General features: G+C 36.9%; 2 protein-coding genes across 3 annotated transcripts in view; one reads left to right on the plus strand and one right to left on the minus strand.

Annotated features, from left to right (window-relative positions):
* TIPARP (TCDD inducible poly(ADP-ribose) polymerase) overlaps nt 1-13,905 on the plus strand; it is a 33,416-nt gene extending 19,511 nt beyond the window's left edge. For both annotated transcript variants that reach the window (XM_050779861.1, XM_050779860.1), the window contains exons 3-6: nt 1,270-1,438; nt 3,372-3,532; nt 10,876-11,154; nt 11,836-13,905. In XM_050779861.1, coding sequence (XP_050635818.1) covers nt 1,270-1,438; nt 3,372-3,532; nt 10,876-11,154; nt 11,836-12,283 — 1,057 coding nt within the window. In that variant the 3' untranslated portion in view covers nt 12,284-13,905. The remainder of the gene's footprint in view (nt 1-1,269; nt 1,439-3,371; nt 3,533-10,875; nt 11,155-11,835) is intronic.
* Nucleotides 1-15,862, minus strand: part of SSR3 (signal sequence receptor subunit 3) — a 425,362-nt gene that overhangs the window by 151,814 nt on the left and 257,686 nt on the right. The gene's annotated exons all lie outside the window — the stretch shown is intronic.

A 15,862-nucleotide genomic window follows, 5' to 3' on the forward strand; every position in this document is an offset into this window, starting at 1 on the left:
TTTCAAATATTTGACTGCAGAATCTTTTGTGCACAGAATACCTGTTAATAGTTTTTGAAACAAGTATTCCAAGAGCAGATTTTGGAAAATGTGCTAGCTAACAAAACCCATAGATCAATTTTTTTTTTAGACAGAGTTTCACTCTTTTTGCCCAGGCTGGAGTGCAATGGCACAACTGTAGATCAACTTTAATATCCTTTTCAAAATCCTAATTTACAGCAAGGAAATAAGTTAATTATTGGGAAAATCTGTCTCAGCAACTAGACTTCACATGTACTTTCTGAATGCCACTAGATCTAGAGTATTTCTTGTGTTGTAGACATCCATTTAGAAATCTGTGGTAGACTATGCTACAATATCTATGCTGTTACCATATATTTAATTTTTTATATTATAGTAACTTTCAAACATACACAAGAGAAAAGAAAGAAGAATACAATGACCATTATGCCAGTTATTTGAAATAATGGTTCAAATGTTTCCAACTGTAATGAAGTTCCATAAAAGAGGAAACACAAATGTTTTTATTGGTCTACCTTTTATAAATTATTAAATGAGTCTGATTCATATAGTGGGACTTCCCTCCAGCAGTATGGAGACATTTGTAAAGTAATGATTCAGCAGCAGTAGACCAGATAATAAGATGACCAAAATATTCTCAAAGCTAAACCTCATAATAATCCAAACTATTTTTTTTCTTCATGTTTTGCCAACATTTTTCAGCCCACCGGATAAAAGATAATATTGATGTTGGGTGGATTAGTACTGGCTTTATCTGGATTCATTTTATTTTTCCCTTCTTTTATTGTCTTTGATCAGGCAATACTGTGTATTCCTATATTGGCAAGTAAACGGATGGCCTCTGAAAAAAAGGTCAAGCTTCAAGAGAAATTTTCTTTTGCCTGTGTTTAGTTTCTACATAGCTTCATAGTAAAACTGACTCCCTGATTGGCTGAGGCCAGCCCACCGTAGAGTGGAGGGTGGGCTTATTTTGATTGGGTTAGGCCAGTGGTTCTGTGGGGTTAAATCAATCTTACTGTCATTCCATGGCCTAGAAATTTTGGTCTTGATTAGAAAGGGCATGTAGGAAATGGATGCTGTGGAAACAACCAGCAATAAATATGCTTTTACTCCAAGTAAAGCAAGTTTAGAAAATTCTACCAACAGGCTATGCTATATATTTTTAATGTCCAATGAGATTTTTGGATATTTTTGTTTTACAAACGTATTAACAGGTTTTTGGTGTTTGTTTGTTTGTTTGTTTTTTAGAGGACAAGAATTTTGGGCAGATTTGAATGCCATGAATGTGTATGAAACAACTGAATTTGACCAACTACGAAGGCTGTCCACACCACCCTCTAGCAATGTCAACTCTATTTACCACACAGTCTGGAAATTCTTCTGTAGGGACCACTTTGGATGGAGAGAGTATCCTGAGGTATTTACAGGTTCTTTGTTAACAAGTACATTTTTCAAATTTATTTATTTTTTCTTCCTCTATTCTTTTATTCTTTCTTTACAACAATGACTAGGCAGAAGTATGCATATAATCAAACAGCTTATGAGTGTCAATGATACAAGAAAACTTTTCTCTTTTTCTTAAAATGTATTTCTTTCCATTAATTTGAAATCCAAAGATAACATACCACTATTATCAGATAAATAAAATGCTTTCCACAGAATCTTACATTATAGAGATGAAATACTTTGACCTGTTGCCACCTATGGAGTAATTTTCATGAGATGAGAATTGGTGTAACTTTTGATTATATCTGGCTCCTGGGCTTATGGAGATTGGATCAAGTGTTATACTTAGCATTTTAGAAGCCCAATGGAAACAATCGCTCATGTCTCTGGAAGAAGTACTTGGAAATGTTTATTGAGCTGTGGTCAGATAAATCAGTTATTTACAATTTTCTCCTATGTGCACTTGCATCCTTAGTCTGAGACAGTGATAATAGCCCTTCAGTCTCAAAGCAAGGTTTTAAAATGATGATGGTTTACTTTGCTTCTGAATGACAATTGTGAGTCGTTTAAACATCCTCAGATGGACTTTAGAGGTTAATTTCACATTCCAAAGATCTGACTTTTTCAATTTAAGTTCATTTCCAGCATTACAAAAGGGGGGAACAACTTACCTACCTTACTTTTATTTTTAAAGACAATAGCAAAAGAAGAAAACCTAGTATGTTAATTATTGTAAAACACAATATTAAATTAAGTAAGCTTAAGTAATCACTAGTATCTGCCTTCCAAAGAGAATACAAGGCTGTTTAAAATGTACTCTCAGAATACGGCCGGGTGTGGTGGCTCACACCTGTAATCCCAGCACTTTGGGAGGCCAAGGCGGGTGGATCACGAGGTCAGGAAATCGAGACCATCCTGGCTAATATGGTGAAACCCCATCTCCACGAAAAATACAAAAAATTAGCTGGGCGTGGTGGCTGGTGGCTGTAGTCCCAGCTACTTGGGAGGCTGAGGCAGGAGAATGGCATGAACCTGGGAGGCAGGGATTGCAGTGAGCCGAGATCGCGCCACTGCACTCTAGCCTGGGCAACAGAGCGAGACTCCATCTCAAAAAAAAAAAAAAAGTACTCTCAGAATACTTGGTAATCACTAGTCATCTACCTTCCAAATAGAATACAAGGCTGTTTAAAAGGTACTCTCAGAATACTCAGACTGTTCCTGTGTTTTTCCTCTGAGAAGTTTTTTGGGTTTAGAACTTGAACTTTATATACCACCACCTTTTCAAATTTTATTTATTTATTTATTTATTTATTTTGAGATAGGCTCTTGCTCTGTTGCCCAGTTGGAGTACAGTGGCACGATCATAGCTCACTATAATCTTGAACTCCTGAGCTCAAACAGTGCTCCTGCCTCAGCCTCCCAAATAGCTGGGACGACAGGTGCATGCCACCATACTCAACTAATTTTTATTTTTTTATTTTTTGTGGAGACAGGATCTTGCCATGTTGCCCAGTCTGGTGTTGAACTCCTGACCTCAAACAGTCCTCCTTCCTCTGCCTCCCAAAGTGTTGGGAGTGGCTCACAGGCCTCTCACAGGCGTGAGCCACTGGGACTGGCCAACATCACTATCTTTAGTTCCTGTTTTGAAAACTCCCTTAAGAAATATGAACGAAAACTCTCTATAATATTATTAAGGCTCAAAATAAAATAAAATAGTTCCCTGGGCCCTACATACTTGGAAGGAAAAAAAAAAATCTTAGCATATAAAGGAAGTTAATTAGACTCACTGTACTTTATTGAAATTCCTGTGAGGTTAACTTTTGCCTTTGGTTAAATTTTCATTTTTAACCATGATTATTAACTTTCCTCTTTTTTTTTGTTATCTTCTGTTTTCTCCTCCATAGTCTGTCATTCGATTGATTGAAGAAGCCAACTCTCGGGGTCTGAAAGAGGTTCGATTTATGATGTGGAATAACCACTACATCCTCCACAATTCATTCTTCAGGAGAGAAATAAAAAGGAGACCCCTCTTCCGCTCCTGTTTTATACTGCTTCCATATTTACAGTAAGTGTTGAGTATAAAGTCTCAATTTTACTTTCATTTTATGTAAATGCACTCCTGAATACTAGAGAGAAAAAATACCTTAAATTAAGAGTCTACCTTGGTTAGTACCCCTAGAATGTGAAATTTCAGATTATTCTTTGGATTTTAATTCTTCAATAAATGGAGTGCAAATAAGCTACAATAAACCCAGTTACACTAAAAGAATGAGTATCTTACTGGATTTTTTAGAGTTAACGTTTTTCCACAACTAAATATCGTTGTGTCTGGAATGAGGCACAGAACTTGCATTCACCTCCTTCATGGAAGATTTTTTCCTTCCATGAAACTACTTTCAAGATGAGACCCTTCTGTGTTACAGGACAACTTAGCCAAACTTCCAGGTTAAGTGAGGAGAGTCCTACAAGGTGACTTCTTGATTTCCTTTTACTTGAGTGAATTTGAATGGGAAAAATTCATCTTTTCAAATAAGGTACACTCTCATTTGCTAGGTAAGCCACCTCTTCTTGTGATACTCACTAAAATTACTTGTCATACTGAGAATACAGCTTTCTTAATATAAGGTTAGGACTGAACTCACCCTTCTGAATTGTAGGTGAGCTTTTCTTCCATTTTTCCAAGCGTCGTTTCTTCCTTTCGTCTTCAGAAAACCCAGTGGCACATCTTTATAGATACCAAAAGGTGAGGCACGTTACCATTTGCATGCCCACCTTTGAAAATTAGTATCTCTAGGGAAATCATTATCTACCCTAGTCAGATATACTATTTTTAGAGATGGATTTTGAAAATGATATAGGTTTACTTGGTTTTATGAACTTTAGAGGTCTAGCATAATGGTTGTTTTTTTGTGCTGATCTTTGAGGTAAAGATACCATTTTTATATTCCTACTGTTTTTATTCTAGCTCAAACTGTTTTCCCTAAGTTGTTATGACAGAATCTTAGTGATTCTAATCCTGTGATTGATTGCAAGGGGAACAGTAAAAACAAAATACAAATAAAAATTCCTGAAATGATCAGTATCCAAAATAAATTTGTAGTAAGACTTATTTTAGAAATATATATTGAATTGGCACTTTCTTCTAAGTGCCAGTTTGAAAAATTTTACCTTGTAGGGTTTCTTAAAAAATTAGAACTAGTAAAAATGCCATTTCTGTGATTTTACTAGCACAGCTGGAGATAGTGTCAGTGTCCAATAGTTAAGAATATATTGTCCTCCTGGTGAGATAGTAGAACTCATTAGTGAGACCAGCAGCTTGGCATGCTGAGCCAATCAAGGAAGATACAACTTCTGTGTGAGGTTAAGAATGCAAGTTCTGCATTGTTGGAAAGTTTTAGTGAATGGTGAAAATGCATCTGTTTTGATCTCAAAATAAGTAATTATGGAATATGCCCTCCTTTTTTATTTATTTTTTTTTGAAACTTAGGCTTGTTTTGTAAAAGTATGAACTATAAAGATAAGCAGCAATACAATTAATGCCACAAATATACCTTCATTATACAGGCATATCTTGTTTTACGGTGCTTCGCTGTATTGTACTTCACAGATCATTGCGTTTTTTACAAATCAAAGGTCTGTGGCAGCCCTAGGTCAAGCAAGTATGTTAGTGCTATATTTTCAACAGCATGTGCTCATTTTGTGCCTCTGAATCACATTTGGGATATTCTTGGGATATTTCAACTTTTCATTACTATTGTATCTGTTATGTTGATCTGACCAGTGATCTTTACGTTACAGTTGTTTTGGGGTGCCTAGAACAGCACCCACATAAAACAGCAAAGTGTTCAAGTGATAGGAAGAGTTATACATCTCTAACTTTAAGTCAAAAGCCAGAAATGATTAAGCTTAGTGGGGAAGGCATGTCGAAAGCTGAGATAAACCAAAAGCTGGGCCTCTTATGCCTTAACATTAGCCAAGTTGTGAATACAAAGGAAAAGTTCTTGAAGGAAATTAAAAGTGCTACTCTAGTAAGCACACAAATTATGAGAAAGTAAAACAGCCTTCTTGCTAATATAGAGAAAGTTTTAGTGGTCTGGATAAAAGATCAAACCAGCCACAACATTCCCTTAAGTCAAAGCCTAATCCAGATTTAAGCCATAACTTTTTTCAGTTCTTTCAAGGCCGAGAGAGGTGAGGAAGCTGCAGAAGAAAAGTTTAAACCTAGCAGAGGTTGGTTCATGAGGTTTAAGAGCCCATCTCTGCAACATAAAAGTACAAGGTGAAGCAGGGAGTGTTGATGTAGAAGCTGTAGCACGTTATCCAGAAATCTAGCTGATATCATTGATGACGGTGGCTAAACTAAACAAGAGATTTTCCATGTAGACAAAACAAACTTATATTAGAAGAAGATGCCATCTAGGACGTCATAGTTAGAGAGATGTCGATGCTTGGCTTTAAAGGACAGGCCTGACTCTCTTGTCAAGGGCTAATGCAGCTGGTGACTTTAAGTTGAAGCCTAAGGCCCTTAAGAATTATGCTAAATCTACTCTGCCTGTGTTCTATAAATGGAAAAACAAAGCCTGGATGACAGCACATCTGTTTATAGCATGGTTTACTGAATATTTTAAGCCCACTATTGAGACCTGCTCAAGAAAAAAAGATTTCTTTCCAACTATTACTGCTCATTGACAATGTACCTGGTTACCCAAGAGCTCTAATGGAGATGTACGGGAGATTAGTGTTTTCATGCCTGCTATACAACATCCATTCTGCAGCCCACTTATCAAGGAGTCATTCTGACTTTCAAGACCTCCTATTTTAACAGTATATTTTGTAAGGCTATAGCTGCCATACGTAGTGATTCCTTTAATGGATCTGGGCAAAGTAAATTGGAAAACTTGGGAAGGATTTACCATTTTAGATGCCATTAAGAACATTGTGATTCATGGGAGGGGGTCAACATACCAGCATTAACAGAAATTTGGAAGAAGTTTATTTCAGCTCACCTGGATGATTTTGAAGGGTTCAAGACTTCAGTGGAGGAAGTCACTGCACATGTGGTGGCAATAACAAGAGAAGTAGAATTAGAAGTGTAGCCTGAAGATGTGACTGAATTGCTACTATGTCGTGATAAAACTTGGATGCGTGAGGAGTTGCTTCTTTTGGATGAGCAAAGAAAGTGGTTTCTTGATATTGAATCTACCGGTGAAGATGCCGTAAAGATTTTTGAAATAATAAAGGGTTTAGAATATTACATCAACTTAGTTGATAAAGCAACAAAGTTTGGGAGGATTTAGTACAATTTTGAAAGAAGTTCTGTGGGTAAAATGCTTTCAAATGGTACTGCATGCAATAGAGAAATCTTTCATGAAATGAAGGGTCAATTGATGTGGCAAATTTCCTTGTCTTGTTTTAATAAATTTCCACTGCCACCTCAACCTTCAGCAACCACCACCCTGATTAGTCAGGCCATCATCAAGGCAAGACCCTCCCACCAGTAAAATTACTACGACTCACCAAAGGCTCAGATGATTGTTAAAATAAAGTATTTTAAAAGTAAGGTATAAATATTCTTTTTTTTAAAGAACTAATGCTATTATGTACTGAATAGACTGTGATATAGTGTAAACATAACTTTTATATGCACTGGGATACTAAAAAATTGTGTTACTCTATTGCAATATTTGCTTTATTGCAGTGGTCTGGAATAGAACCCTCAATATCTACTAGGTAGTAATATATTCATAATATAGGCTTACAGGAGAACAAAAATAGTTACTGTCTATTTTCTTTTTTCTTTTAAAAATTTTCTATTTTAATCTTTCTGTCTAAAACTGATAATCAGATATAAAGTAAGAGATCAGCAAATCAAAGAAATATTAGGTAGATAAACTTTAATGAGAAAAGAGCAGAGAAATAGCCAGTCTACCAGGGTGGGATGGGTAAATGCAGTGATCCTATCTACCCTAGAACGTGGGGCTGAAGGACCTAGTAGGGAGAAAGATGAGGGGAATTGGTTCCAAAAAGCATATTTTAGAAGTAGATTCCAGAGGCTATGATCTTAGCCAGGGAGAAAGTTTCTTTTTTAAGTGGTTTTTGTTTTGTTAAATCTTTAAAACTTTTTTAGAGACAGAATTTCCTCTGTTGCCCAGGGTGGAGTGCAGTGGTATGATCATCATAGCTCACTGTAACCTTGAACCCTTGGGTTCAAGTGATCCTGCTGCTTTAGCCTGCAAAGTAGCTGGGACTTACAGGTAGATGCTGCCATCATCCCCAGCTAATTTTTTCTTTTTTTTCTTTGGTAGAGACAAGATCTCACTATGTTGCTGAGGCTGGTCTTGAACTCCTGTCCTCAAGCAGTCCTCCTGCCTCAGCCTCCCAAGTAGCTGGGATTACAGGCATGATGTTTTGTTTTTAAGTGTTTTTAAATGCAAAGGGTCAAAAAAAAAAAAACCAACAAAAAAACATAGGTGTTAAAGAGGCCACAATTCTCAGGGAATCAGTGTCTAAGAGTGGAAGGAGTGGGGTAGGAGGTTGACTTAATGAATTTTCTACAAATTCAGCTGTTTTTAAAAGGTTTCTCTTGCTTTTTGATGGGGCTGATAAACAGGAGTTTATTCTTTAATAATCTTAGAATACTTGAATTGAGACTGCATAAGCAAACAAAGCTTAGAGGTTTGGGGGTTCAGTGCTTTCAGCTGAAAGAACATTTGTCCCATGCAGTCACCTCATGGTCATGAGAATGCCTGGCACAGTTTCTTTAATACCCCCCTCAAAAGGATAAAATGAATTAATTTGTATTTCATCGCTGAAATTGATTTAGTAAACATCTTTCAAAATGGTAAGGGGAAGGAGGGAGATAATAAAAGGTGACTTTGGATTCTGAAAGCTCATTCTTCAGTGATCCTTGTGTAGAAGCTCAATTCCCTTTGACTTTGCCTCTCTAGAGAAGGCTAGTGTCAGTCTGTGAAACATGCAGTATATCTTTGGAATACCCATGAGGTGAATACAAACTCATCATTCTCAGAAAATAAAGGCACATTTGCAATTGCTTGAAATACATTTTTTAACCCGTGGCAACTAGAGTGTTGAAGCCCATCAGACAGATGTGTATATGCATTTTTATGTTTTAGGCAAGTTAGGATGTTGGCTTGTTACAAGTAAGCATTTATGGGTTGGAATGGATGTTAAGCATATACATAGTCCAGTTTAATATGTTAGAATGGATAGGATTTATTTATCTCCGCTCATCTTCAAGCATATGTTAGTAATAACAGACCTCCATCCCCCCCCCAAAAAAAGAAAAAGCTGTATTTGAAGCTTTCATTTTATGGAACGGGTCCATAGTAGTGATATCAGAAAGAAAAGGCGCAGAATCTCTTCTGTTGTCACAGCTAGGTTTGCTGTACAGGCTGACAGTCTGAAACCTCTAGGGAAGAGTGTTTGCAGAGAATCTTACCTTTCTCCTTCAAACCAGAAGACTGTGTTGGTAACTTCAACCCCTGATAATAATAGAAAACCTGGTGGGCTGGGGACTTACCCTTTTGTTTGCAAAGCTGGATAGAGGGAAGAGCTATTAAATAAAAATAAGGGGCTTATATTCTTTGCTTCCCCGCCATTCCTCCAGAATAGTGATGGTTTTTTAAGGAGTTACAGATATTTGAGAATCTGATTAAAGCAGTGAGGCCTCTCTTCAGGAAAGTGTACCAGTGAAAAATGTACCATTGTACCAGAAAAATGTATCAGTACTGAGGATCCAAAGGAATCTGTGTGGGCTCTGAGAAAATGCTGCAGAGGACAAGAACTGTTGTGCCTTTCGTTGTGAAGGTTGGATAAACCAGCAGCACTTTAAATCTGTCCCTGTACTTCAAAGCACCTCGGAGATTCAGTAAGCCCTGGATCCACCCATCCAGGACTCTCTGTCTCACCAAGAGACTTTGAGGCACATTAAATTAAAGGCACAGTCACTTGTAGAAGGTGAGGGTTAGAGATGGCAGTCATGCTTCTGTAACTTTTAGCTTCTTGAAAGTCATCTCTTAAAAGACTGTGTGTTGATGATGATAATGTGGTGGTGGTGGTGTCAGGCAAAATTAGGTTGGAATCCTAGTATCCTGTTGATCACTTTCTAGCCTTGTTTTTAAGAAAGAAAAAAATATAAATTGTGAAACATATGGAACTGAAAAGAGTATGAGATTAGAAACTATCTAGATGGGCCTGGCCTAGATTCAAATTCTGTCTTTGCTCTTTGCCAGCTATACTTGGGCAAATTATTTAATCTCTCTAAACCTCAGTTTCTTCATTTGAAAAGTGGGGATAACCAAGTCATCTTACAGAGTTATTGTGACAATTAGTGACATTGTATGTAAAAATGACTGGCACATAGTATTAATTGGCTATGATTATGATGAGAGAGATGGTCAGCTATGCTCTTTGGAGATGAGACACACAAAGCTGTAGTCTCTGTGTCACAAAGCTCTTACGAAAATTTCAGTTTCCTAATCCATTTTGGCACACATTACTTCCTTGTGACCAGTATGTGCCAATGAGTGTTATAGCACCTGGCCCTGAACTAGGTCTCAGGGTCAGGATTTCCTCGCTCTCTACTTCTTCTCTTTTTCTCCGTTTCAAAAATGGCCAAGAAATATGATTTAAATTTAAGCATTTAACTAGGCAGGAATAAGTAACTTACCAAAGCTGCTGCTTATCTAAAATCATTGTTCAAAATAAAGACATGAATTTAAAGGCTCACAGATATGCATTCTGGTGTCTAGAGTTTATAGTGATTTGCTCCCTCTTAAGCACACTCAAAGCTGTAAAAGTTGAATAGTATTGGTGGTTTTGTTTCTATATGTGATCTTGGAAAATGAAGCAAATGTCAAATATTTATCAGCATTCAGGTCCTGTTCCATAATTTTTGTTTGTTTTTATACAGAAATTAAAGTAGCTTTTTTTTTCTCCCTATAAGCTCCCTCCTTGCTTCATGCCTTACTTTGTCTCCCACCCACACATCCTTTGGTAATGAAATCTTTTCTGCTTAGTATCAGCACATTTGGAAGAAAACATATAACAAAGTTTCTTTAGCTATAGGTAATAAAGAGGAGTCTAAGATTCAAAAGTAAAGGTATTTGTGAATTGGCTCTTGCTTGTTTGCCTTGTAGCTATACATTCCAGAATTTTCTCCACAGGAAGGAGGCCCAGAGAAGGCTAATAATAGGTTATTCATGTACAGGCAATGTTTGCTGTAAGACTTTTTTTTTTTTATTAAATAGATAGCATTTTTTATTTTTTAAATAAGCACTTAAGCTATACAGATTATAATATTAAGTAGACACTGATATAGAGCACTATAATGTGAGGCGTACTTACTTCTTAATGTTTTACATTGATGTTTCTTCCTCTCCATTTTAGGACACTTGGTGGGGTTCCCACACAAGCTCCTCCACCTCTTGAAGCAACTTCCTCATCACAAATCATCTGCCCAGATGGGGTCACTTCAGCAAACTTCTACCCTGAAACTTGGGTTTATATGCATCCATCTCAGGACTTCATCCAAGTGCCTGTTTCTGCAGAGGATAAAAGTTATCGGATCATTTACAATCTTTTTCATAAGACTGTGCCTGAGTTTAAATACAGAATTTTGCAGATATTGAGAGTCCAAAACCAGTTTCTTTGGGAGAAATATAAAAGGTGAGTCAGATGTATGAAGTTCAAGAGAGCTTTATTGTAGCTAATGTCAAATGAGGAACATAATAGTAAACATTTGCACAGCATTTATGTTCGTATTTTCTGTGTATTAACTGACATATAATCCTCATGACAGCCATAAGTAGGATTATTACAGTTTACATTTTACAGAGAAGAAGAAACTGAGTCACAGAAAGCTTACTTGCTGCAGGTCATGCAGCTATTATGATACGGTGCTGGAATTTGAACCCAGGCAGTCTGGCACCAGAGGCCTTGCTCTTAATCACTTTACTGTGGTGCCCCTCAATTCAACAAACTAATGTAGTACAAAGGGAAGGAATACATTTAGATTTCAGGAATCTCAGAATCTAAGAGACCCTCAGATTGGAGGAATTAGGCAAGGAGGGCATCCGGAGGAAGGAAAACATATGAGAACTCTTAATAGATTTAAGATGAAAGAGAAAGCAAGTGAATGATTGGTGGAGAAAGAAGGAAAAGGGCTTTTCTACAGTGGAAAGATAAGTTTCCACTTTTAATGGGATCTTTGATGGCATTTTGCCCTTGATAACTAGTTTAATATTTCCTACTCATTAAAACCATAAAGAGAAGTTTATGACTACATCATGCCTGTTAAATTGACCTGTATTTCATCCTTCTGAATTTCCTGTCTGTTCTTTCCATTAGGAAAAAGGAATATATGAACAGGAAAATGTTTGGCCGTGACAGGATAATAAATGAGAGACATTTATTTCATGGAACATCCCAGGATGTGGTAGATGGAATCTGCAAACACAACTTTGACCCTCGAGTCTGTGGAAAGCATGCTACAATGTTTGGACAAGGCAGTTATTTTGCAAAGAAGGCAAGCTACTCTCATAACTTTTCTAAGAAGTCCTCCAAAGGAGTCCATTTCATGTTTCTGGCCAAAGTGCTGACGGGCAGATACACAATGGGCAGTCATGGCATGAGAAGGCCCCCTCCAGTCAATCCTGGCAGTGTCACCAGTGACCTTTATGACTCTTGTGTGGATAATTTCTTTGAGCCTCAGATTTTTGTCATTTTTAATGATGACCAGAGTTACCCTTATTTTGTTATCCAATATGAAGAAGTCAGTAACACTGTTTCCATTTGAAAAATCTTGATACTGCTAAATTATTTGATATGAACTCAATCCAGCATTTGTAGCAGGTTTTGAATGGGTGGGACTGGGTGGGGAACAGCATTGGACATTAATAGGGCACTTTTCAGACCCATTTTTTAAAGTGCTAGAAAATGTTTTTTTTTTTTTTAAAATATAAGTTTTAAAATGACCACTTACTCTTTAATTATATACTAATTATTAGTGTACTCAGTGTGGAAAAGACTACAGATTACACACTCTTTTCATTCACACTTGTACATATAGACAGCAATGTTATTAGGAGCATTAAATTGAAAAACTGAACAGCCTAATTTAAATGTGGCTTGGGCCTGATAGAAGTTTGACCAAATGGAATGGAGGCTGTGAGCCATGTGAGGATTCTATTTATTTATTTACATTTGATAAAACTTGCAGGAACTAGTACCACCATGCATATTCCCTGTCCAAAGCATCACTGCTTTGGTGTAAGTTCATGAAATTCTGGTGGGTAGAAAGAAATTTTTATTTCTATCGGTAGTACTAAAATGTATCAGCCAACCAGAGAACATTAGTGACTTTAACTTCTGCAGAGTTTGCCCCAGAATTCAGAGTTCTGTTTAGAGGAAGTTAAAACAACAAAAAACCATTTGAAAAATGTTTGTCACCAGCAAAATTTTTCACTAACTAGTGATATGAAATGTGATTTTTGTGTTGTTAAACTTCAACTTTGGAAAACTCAGTCTCTTTCACTATCATCCATTCCAATTTGAAGGAGTTGGACAGCTAATTCGGTTAAAGGCAGTCTTCAGGATTAGAAGTATGACTTTCTTTTGGGGTTCTAGACTTCGCTTGTGACTGAAAGTTTTAGAAAAAGGAAGTACATCTACAGCCGAATTGCTAAGGTTATTACTGTGTTTTGCACAAAGTATATTAGCAAAAGTATTTGCTGGAATTATTGGTAGATGGCAGTTCCACTCCTACACCTGCTTTGTCAGATAGAGCTGGGTTCCCTGGCTGACTACCTTACTCACACTACTTACTTAATAGAAACACAAACTTGGAAATTGTGCCGGTGGCCCAGCTGGAGCACAGTGTTTGGTGAATATGCTGTTTCCTCAGTTCAGAGAGGTAGCAACTAGGTATACTCCTTATAAAAAGCAAATACCTGGATTTACAAAAGTGAAAGTAGTTGTTCACAAAAGGATTCACCATGGAATTCTTTCAGTTACCAAGCTCTCCTGGTATGTTTGTGGTTATATCATTTACACAAAACTTTTCAGGAACTTGTATTGTTTAAGCAAGATGTATCTGTACTGATGTCTCAGTGAATCAGTCTGTTTATTAAGCACTTATCAGGGCTTCCACACAGTTATTTATTTTGCCCTAGTTAATCCTGTTGTTTGCTGCCATTGGCATGAAATGGCCAACTGTGGCTGTTACAGTTCTTTCATTCAATTATAACTTGTAAACCAGTGACTCCTAATCTTTTTCAAGTTAAGACACCTTACCATTGCTTATTTGGTTTTATGAGACTTGTTCCTTTTTTTCTCCCTAAGGAAAAAGAAAGCTTTATGACATATTTATTTTTTTAATAAAACTAAGCAAAAATAAAACTTATGGTAATTCTTTAAAAATTTGTTGTGTTTTGGTTCCATTTAAGATCACTGGATTAATACATAGTTGGTGATCTGTAAACATTGATTGGTTGGTTAAATGTATGATTGAGTGACTGAATGAACAGACCTAACCAGAACTTGCAGCTTAAACTTTTCTGCAGTGGGAATATGCAGAAAGTACATTATCTAGCAGTCCACTATCATTCACAAGAGAAGAGTCAATATTTTATTTTTCAGGTAATACTTGGAGAAAATGGACAAGTTTTTGTTTGTTTGTTTGTTTGTTTTGAGACAGAGTCTCGCTCTGTCACGAGGCTGGAGTGCAGTGGTGCGATCTTGGCTCACTGCAACTCCACCTCCCAGGCTCAAGAGATTCTCCTGCCTCAGCCTCATGAGTAGCTGTGATTAAGGCAACCGCCTCTATGCCTGGCTAATTTTTTTTTTTTTTTTTTTTTTAGTAGAGACAGGGTTTCATCATGTTGGCCCAACTCCTGACCCTCAGGTGATCTGCCCACCTTGGCCTCCCAAAGTGCTGGGATTACAGGTGTGAGTCACTGCACCCGGCCTCGAAAACTTTTTGAGCATCAACATGATACTGAAAGACAATGCTCATTGAAACATATCAGATTCTGGATTTTCAGATTAGGAATGTTCAACTGGGAAATACACAAATACTTAAAAACCTGAAATCCGAAACACTTCTAGTCCCAAGTGTTTCCTGTAAGGGAAACTCAATCTGTATCAGCAGACAGCTGCAGAGAAAAACATAAGCAGGTTGTCCCCTTCACTGGGTGTGAAGGAAATATAAAAAGGAATTGTATCGCCAGGCATAGTGGTTCATGCCTATAATCCCATAATTTTTTTTTTATTATACTTTAAGTTCTAGGGTACGTGTACAAAATGTGCAGGTTTGTTACGTATGTATACATGTTTTGGAGGCTGAGGCAGGGGGATTGCTTTAGGCGGATTGCAGGAGTTTGAGACCAGCCTGGGCAGCATGGCAAAACCCTGTCTCTACAAAAAGAGAGAAATTAGCCAGGTGCAGTGATGTGTGCCTGTGGTCCCAGCTACTCAGGAGGCTGAGGCTTGAGCCCAGGATGCAGAGGTGCAGTGAGCCAAGATTGACTAAATAGAAACCCAATACCATACTGTCAGTTTAAATGAGAGGTTTTTTCCTCCTTCATTTAAGGAAAATAAGATTACTGCAAATGTTTCTAGATTTCCTTAGTTTGAATCTAACAGTCAAAACACATTTTAGAAAATCCTACATAGTACTTTTCTAGAATCTAATCCATACTACATATGTTGTTGCTATTACCGTGTGGTTTAAAAAAAATAACTTAAGCTCTTCTATTGTAACTAAACTATACAGCCTTGAACAAATCACTTAACCTTCCACATGGTTAATTTTCTCATTTTTCTCGTCTTTGACTTTTTAAAATGACTATAAATGATGAGACTGTCTAACTTTAAAACCCTACATTGCAAATTTTTTTTGTAAAGTGCTATACAAACAACTTACAGCATGTACTTACAAATTAAAAGCCAGATACATTTTCCATTAAAAGATAGTTTTAAAAACAGTCCCATCTAGTTTATTGATTTAAGTACTCTTATTACAGCCAGGTTGAAGAAATTAAACTACTTTTTACCTTCTTTAACTTTCTAATCTTAGTTACTTGTAAGTTATTGTTATATGAAGAAAAAGATGCTATTGAAAGGTTTCATCAGCATTAATTAGTTGGTCTTATTTTATTGCTTGACTCACTTCTTCACATGTCTTTTGGAAGACTTAACTCCAGTATAGAACTGTCAGATGGCAGCTCTTTTGAAGCTTTAATCTTACATGAATGGAAGTATTTGTGTGGTAGAAGTGTTTCATGAACACTTGCCAAATTCTTCAAGCTAGAGGAGCAGTGCCCAGCCATTTTAAATATGTCATTCTCATCGATTATCATAGTAATTATTAATTGCC

The sequence above is a fragment of the Macaca thibetana genome, chromosome 2, assembly GCF_024542745.1.
Source record: "Macaca thibetana thibetana isolate TM-01 chromosome 2, ASM2454274v1, whole genome shotgun sequence".
In the NCBI taxonomy this organism is placed as follows: Eukaryota; Metazoa; Chordata; class Mammalia; order Primates; family Cercopithecidae; genus Macaca; species Macaca thibetana.